The sequence below is a fragment of the Coregonus lavaretus genome (genome assembly GCF_964263955.1).
Source record: "Coregonus lavaretus genome assembly, chromosome: 4".
Lineage (NCBI taxonomy): Eukaryota > Metazoa > Chordata > Actinopteri > Salmoniformes > Salmonidae > Coregonus > Coregonus lavaretus.
The window spans coordinates 40,463,261-40,476,367 of record NC_139991.1 but is presented as its reverse complement, the minus strand read 5'-3'; the positions used below and the strand labels follow the sequence as shown (position 1 = coordinate 40,476,367).

The 13,107-nt window shown below is 43.5% G+C and overlaps 1 protein-coding gene across 1 annotated transcript in view; it reads right to left on the bottom strand.

Annotated features, from left to right (window-relative positions):
• Positions 1-13,107, bottom strand: part of LOC311128223 (poly [ADP-ribose] polymerase tankyrase-1-like) — a gene marked incomplete at its 5' end in the record, with an annotated part of 118,348 nt that overhangs the window by 59,769 nt on the left and 45,472 nt on the right. Inside the window, one exon of the mRNA XM_084160257.1 lies at positions 8,062-8,098. Within this exon, the coding sequence (XP_084016383.1) occupies positions 8,062-8,098 (37 nt within the window). The remainder of the gene's footprint in view (positions 1-8,061; positions 8,099-13,107) is intronic.

Below are 13,107 nucleotides of genomic sequence, written 5' to 3'. Positions count from 1 at the left end.
CTGCCTGCCTTCATTCCCACAGAGCGTATTCTGATTCAGTCATCAAAGACGGATTTCATGTATTCTAGTAGGGTTTGGTGCCCAAGGGTCAACAGAGGCAGCCACTTCAGTATAATGAGCTGAATGTGACAGACATGCCTTGCACTGCAAGACATGCTTGGTGGTTCAAAGCACAACTAACAGCCTTTGCTATGCTGGGGTGGCCATTGTGGGGAGGAAACTGTCTGTGTGGGGCGATCCCAATAGCCATTGTGGGGCAACCTATATGTCCTTCATTTGTAGGAACATGAGAGATAAATCCCCTCATACTTGTAGCGGACATGACAGGAGTTCCCAGTGGGCATAGGGAGTTGGTGTTCAGGCAGAAGGAGCGTCCAGAGCTGGGCGGACAGAGGGCGGGAGCACAGAGCAGGAAACCAGGGAATATCTCAACTGTTCAGATGACAGGAGGAAGATTCAGTCCTGCTCCTCTTCCTCTCTCTGGGGGCTTCACTCCTTCCCAGGGTGCACCTCTCCAGGGATGGCCATGTGAACCCGCTGGCCAATCAGAACTATCCATCCACCACGAGAGAAGATAACCCCTACTCTGAATCACAGCTGCCTCAGGGCCAGAAGGTCTATCTAGCCCTCTGTTGTTAACCCTATAGCAGGCATCATCAACTGGATTCAGCCGCAGGTTGATTTTTTGTTGTTGAGCGGATGGTCGGGGGGCCGGAACATAATAACAAATAATTTGTAGATGGCAAATTGACCGCAAGAAGCACAAACAGATATAATGTTTGACTAAAACACAACAATTTCAAACCTTGCTTACATTTTTATATGATCATGTGTCTCTCTCTATTATGCGTGGGAATACTTGGGAACAGATTTCTTAAATTAAAATCACTTGGAGCTGATTTCCTGGTGTTTTTACAGACTTTTATGTCCAACAATGAAAAGACCCCCCCAAAAAAGTTTGTTTTTTTGCTCATAAATTTGGGGGAACAAATAAAACCACCCACCGGTCAAATTCGGCCCGCGGGCAGCCAGTTGGGGAACCCGGCCCTATAGGGTCGTTCCATATGATTTCAATCACTTTCTGACTGCACCCCTTTTAATTTGAACGAAACTTCCATACGTTTGCCCATGGTAGAAGTGGTCAGAAAAAGGGACTTTTTGGACCTGAATAACAAAACTTCCAGGAGATAGAGGTGCTCAAAGTTGACCTATTTTGCATACCCCACCATGAAACATGTCTTCATCACTGAAAAAGATAAAGAGTTGAGTTTCATATAATTTGAAAACGTACAAAACAGGTTGTCAAATTATATTTTTTAAACTGTCATTTTATAACCAAATACCTAAAAACGCCCGAACTCCGATTTTCCTCATTTTTACATACAGTGCATTCGGAAAGTATTCAGACCCCTTGACATTTTGTTATGTTACAGATATTCTAAAATTGATTACATTGTTTTTTCCCCCTCATCAATCTACACACAATGCCCCATAACGACAAAGCAAAAACAGGTTTTTAGAAATTTCTTGCAACTTTATTAAAAACAAAAAACAGAAATAACACATTTACATAAGTATTCAGACCCTTTACTCAGTACTTTGTTGAAGCACCTTTGGCAGCGATTACAGCCTCGAGTCTTCTTGGGTATGACGCTACAAGCTTGGCACACCTGTATTTGGGGAGTTTCTCCTATTCTTCTCTGCAGATCCTCTCAAGCTCTGTCAGGTTGGATGGGGAGTGTCGCTGAACAGCTATTTTTAGGTCTCTTCAGAGATGTTCGATCGGGTTCAAGTCTGGGCTCTGGCTGGGCAACTCAAGGACATTCAGAGACTTGTCCCGACGGCACTCCTGCGTTGTCTTGGCTGTGTGCTTAGGGTCGTTGTCTTGTTGGAAGGTAAACCTTCGCCCCAGTCTGAGGTCCTGAGGGCTCTGTAGCAGGTTTTCATCAAGGATCACTCTGTACTTTGCTCTGTTAAATCTTTCCCTCGATCCTGACTAGTCTCCCAGTCCCTGCCGCTGAAAAACATCCCCACAGCATGATGCTGCCACCACCATGCTTCACCGTAGGGATGGTGCCAAGTTTCCTCCAGACGTGACGCTTGGCATTCAGGCAAAAATAGTTCAATCTTGGTTTCATCAGACCAGAGAATCTTGATTCTCATGGTCTGAGAGTCTTTAGATGCCTTTTGGCAAACTCCAAACGGGCTGTCATGTGCCTTTTCTTGAGGAGTTGCTTCCGTCTGGCCACTCTATCATAAAGGCCTGATTGGTGGAGTGCTGCAGAGATGGTTGTCCTTCTGGAAGGTTCTCCCATGTCCACAGATTAACTCTAGAGCTCTGTCAGTGACCATCGGGTTCTTGGTCAACTCCCTGACCAAGGCCCTTCTCTCCCGATTGCTCAGTTTGGCAGAGCGGCCAGCTCTAGGAAGAGTCTTGGTGGTTCCAAACGTCTTCCATTTAAGAATGATGGAGGCCACTGTGTTCTTGGGGACCTTCAATGCTGCAGACATTTTTTGGTACCATTCCCCAGATCTGTGCCTCGACACAATCCTGTCTCTGAGCTCTACGGACAATTCATTCGACCTCCTGGCTTGCTTTTTGCTCTGATATGCACTGTCAACTGTGGGACCTTACATAGACAGGTGTGTGCCTTTCCAAATCATGTCCAATCAATTGAATTTACCACAGGTGGACTCCAATCAAGTTGTAGAAACATCAAGGATGATCAATGGAAACAGGATGCACCTGAGCTAAATTTTGAGTCTCATAGCGAAGGGTCTGAATACTTATGTAAATAAGGTATTTGGTTTTTGCTTTGTCATTATGGGGTATTGTGTGTAGATTGTACAATATTTGCACATTACTCTTCTTAAAATTCTTCAAGTTCTGTCAAGTTGGTTGTTGATTATTGCTAGACAGCCATTTTCAAGTCTTGCCATAGAATCTCAAGCCGTTTTAAGTCAAAACAGTAACTAGGCCACTCAGGAATATTCAATGTTGTCTTGGTAAGCAACTGCAGTGTATATTTGGCCTTGTGTTTTATGTTATTGTCCTGCTTAATGGTGAATTTGTCTCCCAGTGTGTTGGAAAGCAAACTGAACTAGGTTTTCCAAACAGAATGAGTTTTTCCCCAAAAAAGGGCTTCATTACAGACAAAAATACTCTGTTTCATCAGCTGTCCGGATGGCTGGTCTCAGACGACCCCGCGGGTGAAGAAGCTGGATGTGGAGGTCCTGGGCTGGTGTGGTTAGAAGTGGTCTGCGGTTGTGAGGCCGGTTGGACGTACTGCCAAATTCTCTAAAACGATGTTGGAGGCAGCTTATGGTAGAGAAATTAACATTCAATTCTCTGGCAACAGCTCTGGTGGACATTCCTGCAGTCAGCATGCCAATTGCACGCTCCCTCAACTTGAGACATCTGTGGCATTGTGTTGTGTGACAAAACTGCACATTTTAGAGTGGCCTTTTATTGTCCACAGCACAACGTGCACCTGTGTAATGATCATGCTGTTTAATCAGCTTCTTGATATGCCACACCTGTCACTATTATTGTACACCGCGTGAGTCCATGTAACTTATGTGACTTGTTAAGCACATTACTACTTGCGATTAACAAAGGGGTTGAAAAAGTATGCACTCATTAACTGTAAGTCGCTCTGGATAAAAGCGTCTGCAAAATGACTAAAATGTAATGTAATGTAGATTGAGGAAAACAATTAATTTAATCAATTTTAGAATAAGGCTGTAACGTAACAAAATGTGGAAAAACTCAAGGTGTCTGAATACTTTCCGAATGCACCGTTGTAGCTTAGACCCTATATTACATCATTGTGAGGAATTTGTGTTGTACCCCTCATCGGTTGAGACAGCATATTCTTGAATACAGGGTGGGTCATTTCAATCATAATTCATAGAATGGACCTATCTCTTCAGACCACTGCAATTTAGCTGGTACACCATTGCAATTGCAATTTAATTGAAATTTTAACTTCCAATACTACCAGAAAGATGGCCGCCGGTTCACCCACCATCGAATGTGAACTTGAATGGGAATGTCTATTCTGTTACAGTGGGGAGAAAAAGTATTTAGTCAGCCACCAATTGTGCAAGTTCTCCCACTTAAAAAGATGAGAGAGGCCTGTAATTTTCATCATAGGTACACGTCAACTATGACAGACAAATTGAGGAAAAAATATCCAGAAAATCACATTGTAGGATTTTTAATGAATTTATTTGCAAATTATGGTGGAAAATAAGTATTTGGTCACCTACAAACAAGCAAGATTTCTGGCTCTCACAGACCTGTAACTTCTTCTTTAAGAGGCTCCTCTGTCCTCCACTCGTTACCTGTATTAATGCCACCTGTTTGAACTTGTTATCAGTATAAAAGCACCTGTTCACAACCTCAAACAGTCACACTCCAAACTCCACTATGGCCAAGACCAAAGAGCTGTCAAAGGACACCAGAAACAAAATTGTAGACCTGCACCAGGCTGGGAAGACTGAATCTGCAATAGGTAAGCAGCTTGGTTTGAAGAAATCAACTGTGGGAGCAATTATTAGGAAATGGAAGACATACAAGACCACTGATAATCTCCCTCGATCTGGGGCTCCACGCAACATCTCACCCCGTGGGGTCAAAATGATCACAAGAACGGTGAGCAAAAATCCCAGAACCACACGGGGGGGCCTAGTGAATGACCTGCAGAGAGCTGGGACCAAAGTAACAAAGCCTACCATCAGTAACACACTACGCCGCCAGGGACTCAAATCCTGCAGTGCCAGACGTGTCCCCCTGCTTAAGCCAGTACATGTCCAGGCCCGTCTGAAGTTTGCTAGAGTGCATTTGGATGATCCAAAAGAGGATTGGGAGAATGTCATATGGTCAGATGAAACCAAAATATAACTTTTTGGTAAAAACTCAACTCGTCGTGTTTGGAGGACAAAGAATGCTGAGTTGCATCCAAAGAACACCATACCTACTGTGAAGCATGGGGGTGGAAACATCATGCTTTGGGGCTGTTTTTCTGCAAAGGGACCAGGACGACTGATCCGTGTAAAGGAAAGAATGAATGGGGCCATGTATCGTGAGATTTTGAGTGAAAACCTCCTTCCATCAGCAAGGGCATTGAAGATGAAACGTGGCTGGGTCTTTCAGCATGACAATGATCCCAAACACACCGCCCGGGCAACGAAGGAGTGGCTTCGTAAGAAGCATTTCAAGGTCCTGGAGTGGCCTAGCCAGTCTCCAGATCTCAACCCCATAGAAAATCTTTGGAGGGAGTTGAAAGTCTGTGTTGCCCAGCGACAGCCCCAAAACATCACTGCTCTAGAGGAGATCTGCATGGAGGAATGGGCCAAAATACCAGCAACAGTGTGTGAAAACCTTGTGAAGACTTACAGAAAACGTTTGACCTGTGTCATTGCCAACAAAGGGTATATAACAAAGTATTGAGAAACTTTTGTTATTGACCAAATACTTATTTTCCACCATAATTTGCAAATAAATTCATTAAAAATCCTACAATGTGATTTTCTGGATTTTTTTCCCTCATTTTGTCTGTCATAGTTGACGTGTACCTATGATGAAAATTACAGGCCTCTCTCATCTTTTTAAGTGGGAGAACATGCACAATTGGTCTATCTATATTTTTTAAAAATACACAGTGTACAAAACATTAGGACCAGGTCTTTCCATGACCAGGTGAAAGCAATGATCCCTTATTGATGTCACATAAATCCACTTCAATCCGTGTAGATGAAAGGGAGGAGACAGGTTAATCCTTAAAAGTCTAAGGCTAACATATATAACTGTTTTAAGATGGTCGTACCAAGGACCCCTTTAGGTATCAAAAAATATATAAAAACAATTTGATTAAACATTGAATTTGGCCTTACTGCTATTGACCCACAGAAACGCATTGAATAACAGACTCATACATGGAAAAACTGTCAAAAAATAAGTCAAAAGAAGTTTGAAAATGTCTGTCCTATATCTGAGAGATTTAAGAAAGATCAGGGGAAATAAAATCTCCCATATAAAGAAATACATAAAAATGGCACTAAACTACTTCCACATATACTTGAACCGGGCTACCTTCAGACTAGTCTTGTGAGGCTTGTGGACATCCTAGAGCAAAACAATTGACATGTATGTGAGTCTCACTTTTCCATAGAGGGGTCATATTAGTGTGTAGCCCAAACTGTTCGGACGCTGCTACAGACATTTTTGATTTTTTTATTATTATTATTTATTTATTTATTTCACCTTTATTTAACCAGGTAAACCAGTTGAGAACAAGTTCTCATTTACAACTGCGACCTGGCCAAGATAAAGCAAAGCAGTGCGATAAAAACAACAACACAGAGTTACATATGGGGTAAAACAAAACAAAGTCAAAAATACAACAGAAAAACTTTTTCGTGAGAAGACCGATTTTCGGGATGTCCCATGGTCTGACAAATACCTCTGTAGCTCGGACACCTTCCACCGCAGTTGCGGAAGGCCGCCATTGGCAGATAGGTGCAGAGAAACTGTTTTGTTTCACAGGGTTAGCCATAGTAGTACAGCACCCCTGGAGCCAAATTAGGGTTAAGTGATTTCCTATGGAGGATTGACAGTTTAATTTAAAACAAAATAATTCCCCTTAATTATTTGATGTGTGGACCTGCAACCATCTTTGTGGTACCATTTGAAAGTTGAAATTAAAAAAAGTATCCAAATGTTAGTACATTTATCAGCCAAAACATGACACCCACCCTGTATTCAAGAGCATTCTGTGTCGTCTCAACACTGGAGGCCTCAACACTAGCACCTCTGATGATGTAAAGTACGTTCTAAGCTACAACATATGAACATTATTTTTATTTTATTAGATAATTTACATTAAAGAAAAAACAAAAACACTACATTTTATTTAAAAAAACATTTTTTCAAGAAATAAAATAGTTTGACAACCCTGTTTGTAAGCTTTGAAATTATATCAACCTAGACCATTTCTCTTTTTCCAGTGACGAAGACATGGATGCCTCATGGTAGTGTATGCAAAATGGCTCAACTTTGAGGGCCTCTATCGCTTGAATGTTTTTGGATTCAGGTCCAGAAAGTCACTTTCTGACCACTTTACCATGGGCAAACATGTGTGGAAGGTTTTGCAGTTGGAAAGTGATTCAAATCAAATGGAACGACCTTATATAATCCCCTCTGGTTCCACTCTGGGTCTCTGGTCGGTGCGCTAGCAGCTTACCAAGGAACTCAGTCCGGACTCCGGTCAGTGTGTCTGAACATAGTATGTTCGGTGTCGACTGAATGAGACATCACTGTCCTGCCACCCACACCAAGCAGAAGTGACAACAACTAACCCTCCACATACAGGGGCTTTTCTCAATTGGATTAGCGCAACTCCTGCGTCCTCTCTCCTCCGTCCTCTCTCTTCTTTTGAAAAAGGTCAAAGGTAATTGAGGAGAGGGAACTTGCACGAAAATGCTCTTGAATTAAATGAGAAGTTCTTTCTCCATTTGTGCGTCATCAGGCAAATGACGTTTACAGGGGTGGATCCCAAAATAAATGTGTAAAGCGATACAAATAATTTAAGTTAGTTGTGCAAGACATTTTATAGGTAAAAGGATACGTAGCATTTTGTTTTAAATGTGTGCATGCTATTCTCCTCCGACAATACAACAGCTGATTCAAAGGTGGTGTGGCAGATATCAAAACTCTTCCGCGGTAGGAAACACTTGTGCTTCCTCGCCAAAAGGAGGCTATCAAGTTCTATTCTCGACCACTTAACGGTTTCCGGGCACGGAAGTGAAAGGACGGAGGAGAGAGAGGACAGAGGACGGACTTTTGCCCAAACAAGAAAAGGCCACACAGTCCACGTGCGTATCCCTTCACAATAACAACCCTCGCCGTGCACCAGCACACCCAAACCACATGCACAGCCCTTTCACAACACCTGTCTGCTAATGCTGGAGGGGAAGAGGGTAGAAGAAAGAAAGGAGAGAGAGAGAATAAAAGGATGAGAGGGATGGAGGGAGGATTTGAGGGGAGCTTGTACTCACCTAGCCGCCTCCAGGAGTTCGTCCTTCTTGTATTCACCTAAATGGTTGCAGAAAATCATAGTGTCAGAGACGGGCAAGGAGAGAGACGCACAGCAGCAGCACAGAGCCAGAGTCACAGCCGAGAGAGAGGCAGCTACAGCACAGAGAGACAGGGAGAAACACACAGACACTGTGTGGGAGAAAAACACACACACACACTCACTCAATCACACACACCACACAAACACACACGGTGCAGCAGAGCACCCACACATCAGACAGAGAGCCTGCCTCAATGCCTGCCTATTTCTCTCTCCTTACGGCTCTCTCTCGCTCTCCCTCTGTTTCCTCTCTCGTAATCTCCCCTCCCTCACTCATCTATCTCTCCCTCTCTCTCTGTTTGGGTAGCATAGCTCAGCGCACACCCCTTTGACTGATGTTGCCGTGATGTTTCGGAGCCTGTGCACACAGCATCATCGTCTAGGAGACGGCTTGTTTCAATCTTCAAATTAAACGCCTTTCTCTCTCGCACACAGCTAACCAACAACGCCGCCACCTCCCTCTCCTCCTGTTTTTCTGTTAGCACAGGAGGGGTTGCCGTGATAACAGAAGGGAAATAGATATCATAAACAGAAGGGATCCCACCCTCATCCTCCCTCCTCCCTCCAGCCCACTCCTCTCACAGCCCTGCCCCCGCCGCTACAGTCACAACAAATTCCATCCCCCTCTCCCTCCTTCCGATCCCCCTTGATTTCCTCTCCATCCCCCCATCCCCTACGTGTGTTCTTTCTCTGCCAGGACCTGAGGAGACTGAGGGGGAGACAGGGAACGAGGAGGAAGAAAGAATAACATGGTGAAAGAGGGATGATTAAGGGTCCTGCGACACCATGCGTGGATTTGACAGAACATGCCTGAGGTGGCCACGAAATGGAGGGAGGGAGCGAGAGAAAGCATTCTGGAACACAAAAAGAATACACACAGAGAAAGACAGTTGCTTTACTGGAGGAGTCCTTTGTTTCCATTCCAACAGCAGGGGATGTGGAGACCGGGAGGGAGGCTGCCTGGTGTTAAGATCAAAACACACAGAATACATCCGGGGGGTGGGGGAGTCTCTGGGGGCTGGCTGGAGTTAGATGACTATGGCTGGGATAGACTCCCATACAAAGAGAGGGGACAGGTCTAGGCAAGCTTTTCAGTCTCTATGGACATAATGTATTAACTCAGAGATATATGGGCAGCAAGATCAAACAAAAACAAAAAACTCCTCCCCTGAGATAAAGCAAGGTGAGAGTAGAATACCATCCTTCCTCACCCTGTGTTCTTAGTGATGATGCCCCTGCACTCAGTAACCCTCCCTAACATTTGATTGGCAGCTGACGGGGACATAGAGATAGACTGATTGGAATGGCCGGACCCCCGAGGGCAGTTAATGGATGCCATAAATTACATTGTGTTTCTATCTCAAAAGTCCTGTGGGAGAGTAGGCTGTGTGTGTGTGTATGTATATTCGGGTTACGGTTGCCTCAGTCAATATCAAACAGAAGTAAATCTCATCTGAGGCACGCGGTGCTCCCATCCATCTTTGCCAGAGCAGTGGTTGGTTTCCTGTGTCTCTGCTGTGGTGTGCCTGACTGCCTGTACTCTGACTCAGAGTAGATCATTCTAACATATATTACATTATTGACAGGGAGGAGAGGATATATAAACAGCAGATGGCGAGGCAGAAATTAGCATGGCTTCTAGGGCTGACCTCATTTAGTCGACTGGTCGATTGTTTGGTCGATGGGCTGTTGGTCGACCAAGATTTTCTTTAGTCGAGCAGTCGCACATTTATGGCACGAGACACCGGTCTGATTCACGCATGTCTCAGTGGACTAATTCATTGCGTAGTCTGTGGGATGGCTCACCAGTATCACCAGTAGTACATTTACTGTTAATTCCCATCATTTCTAATCTACAGTGTTTGATTAAGGTCATTTCTGTTAATGCATTCAATATATTATTATTATTACAGTCTTTTACCGTACTCATTGTCGGAGTTTGCGGACCGCACAACCTAGGCTACACTTGTGAGGAACAAGTTTTGGTTTATTTCATTCCATTTACGAGTTGTCAATTTACTCATTGTATTTTATTTGTAGCGCTCTGGTAAATGTTGAGTAAGGATGCGCACCTGATTATGCATAGAAGTAGGCTGCCTGGCCTGCGTGCAAATGTAGGCCTATAAATGTGTCCATTTGGGGATCTGATAGTATTTCTGATTGTCTTAACTCACCACCACTGTGGAGCTTCTCAAATAAATGTTTTCTTCACCTCAAACAGCAAGTAAACAAAGATTGTTTTTACATCCATTGAGAATGACAATAGTTCCTCAACATAGCCTATTTGAAAAATATTTCCAGCTCTCTTTCAATAACCACTTGGTGTGAAAGGGAGAAAAAAGGTAATGTTCTGATCTAGTAGAAACGTCATAAAATAGGCCAACCTGATAAATTCTTATCCCTTGCACAAATAGCCTACAGCTCTGTCTATCTGAAGCTCACTGGCGCAGGAAACTCTGAGGGCCCAGATTATTTTATATAATGTTGCAAGATTGCTAGCATGAGCTTCAGGCCGGACCAAGTTGATACAATGTTTCAAGTTCCTTGCAGGCAGGCCATGTGTAGCCAATGTGATTTATTGGATATTTATTTTTATCAGGATATTTTCTACCTGCAGGCTGCAATTGTTTTATTTGTTGGTAAGCTATTTTTACATAGTTGGCAATGGCAATAGAAGTTACTTTTAGAATTTTGATTAACCACATGATAATGATTTTGAGATACGAAAACTTTATTATAAATGAAATTAAACAGATTTTTTCCTTCTGGTTAGGCTAACTTGATCTCTGGCTCTCTCGAGTCATTTGTGTGTCTTAATGATTGAATCACAGTGTGCTTAAAGCATCAGACAAGCTCAGTAGCCTACATATAGTTGATTTTATTAACAAATAAGGTGTGTCTATATTTGTTTTAAAATGTTGAACAATCGATTGGTCAAAAGAACAGACGACTCCCGGTTGACAAACTTTTTATTTTTTGTCGGGGACAGCCCTAACGGCTTCAGAAACCATTAACTAACAGTCTGGCTGATACTAGCTCCAACACACTCCATATGATGACATCACAATCACTGTTGCTACACACAAAACAAGGAGGAGGTTTGGGCGCGTTGAGAGTTTCTGGCAAAACTATCACAACGTTGACTAATTAATGTGCAGTTCGTTAGGGAAACTTTACAACAAAAAGCAACCATAGTCTATGAAGTTTGTGCAATTGACTGTGTGTGTGTGTGTACACCCGTGCGCGTGTATTCTACAACAATGCTGACTACAGGGGGGCAGAGAGGACAGGGCAAAAGCTCAGGACACTGCTACCATCCACCTCTGCCGGGCTGCATGCAAATCTCCCACCACAGAGCAGAGTGGCTCTGTGCTGTGGATGTCCCCTCTGACAGCAGCACAGCAGTCAGTGCTTCTCCTTCCACAGCCTGGGAGAGCATGTGTCCAATAACAGCACTACAGAGACTAAGTGACCTTACTGAAACAGACAGCTCCACTGATGATGCTGCTGCTGCTGCTGACAGAACCATGAGTCTCTTCAGTCCACCTCACACTACGGTGTGTGTGTGTGTGACTCTGTGTGTGTGACTCTGTGTGTGTGTGTGTGTGTGTGTGTGTGTGTGTGTGTGTGTGTGTGTGTGTGTGTGTGTGTGCGTGCACAGCTGAAGGATGAGGGGCAGGTAGTGAGGAGACAGCATTTCAAGCATGACTGACTGAGGTTAGCTGAGGGGTATTGTGACATAATGACTACCATACAACTAGGGGTGGGTCTCCCTCTACTCTACCGATGCCCATCTCTACAATATCTCAGCTTTTAGATGGATCTCTAAAGGCACAGGAAAGGGACAAAAGAGAAACCATTTCAATGCCATTCACTCGGTCTTCTCTAAATCTTCCCATCCACCTTTTACATTTTCTATATAGCTTCTCAGCTGACTGGTTCAATTTGTTCTCATTCCCACCAGTGTGTCGGACTCTGATTAATCAGGGAAGTGTAGCGGGGAAGAGAAAGAGGAGGGGTTGACTAGAGGAGTGTTGCTGTAGGATGGGTTCAATACAAAGCAGAGTGTGTCTGGCCACTCAGGCGACGCTAAAGGACAAAACATTACATGGTCCTTCTGCCTCTAAAGCAATCTAGCCTCGTCGCCTAAACGTTTAGTGGCTCTAGTCTTCAGAGAGTTGGTGAGATAGCGACTAAGTGTCTTGTTTCAAGTAAGGGATTATTCTCGCTCTGTCAGCCGTGTCAATATTATAAAAAATTTAATTAGATTTAGCTAGCCTAAACATTTCCATTTGAAGTATTTGCATGTATTTCTCTACATGAGTTTTACTACGCTAGCCCTATATGTCTGAAGCAGGAACAAGATTGTGAATAGTATTCCCGTCTGTGTTTTCCATAGACATACTGAGGAGCAGCATACACAACATTGATTCTATGAATGTTCTGGAAAATCGATTCCGTCACAAGCTCTGCATACATATTGAAGCCTTAATGTGAGTGGTTTGAGTGGGGAAGAACAGATAGACCTACTTCTGACTTGGTCACCAAAGGCTGAGCGGTGATATTACAAATGGCTGTAAGCAAACACGAGACACATTTATTTTTTTGTTTGTTACTGTGAGTCAACACTTTAGTTCTGACTATAACAGAACTAGGAGTATTACATGAAATATCTAGAATTCTAGATGTACATATGATAAGCTGGTCACCACAGCATAAGATTGTTTAAAAAGTACGATAACATCAGACAGTACAGTATGAAGATATCTAGAAACTGCTTCTCCAATAGAAATCCCCAATCACGCTTGAAGACGATGTCGTGGCAACGTTGGCTAGCTAAGCTCATGCGCAGAAACACGTCATCGGGCATGACCGTCAAATCAAAGGCGCACGTTCGATATAAACTTGTTTTTGACGAAAATGAAAATGTGTCGTTTTGTCACATTCATGAGGATGGAGTAATAAC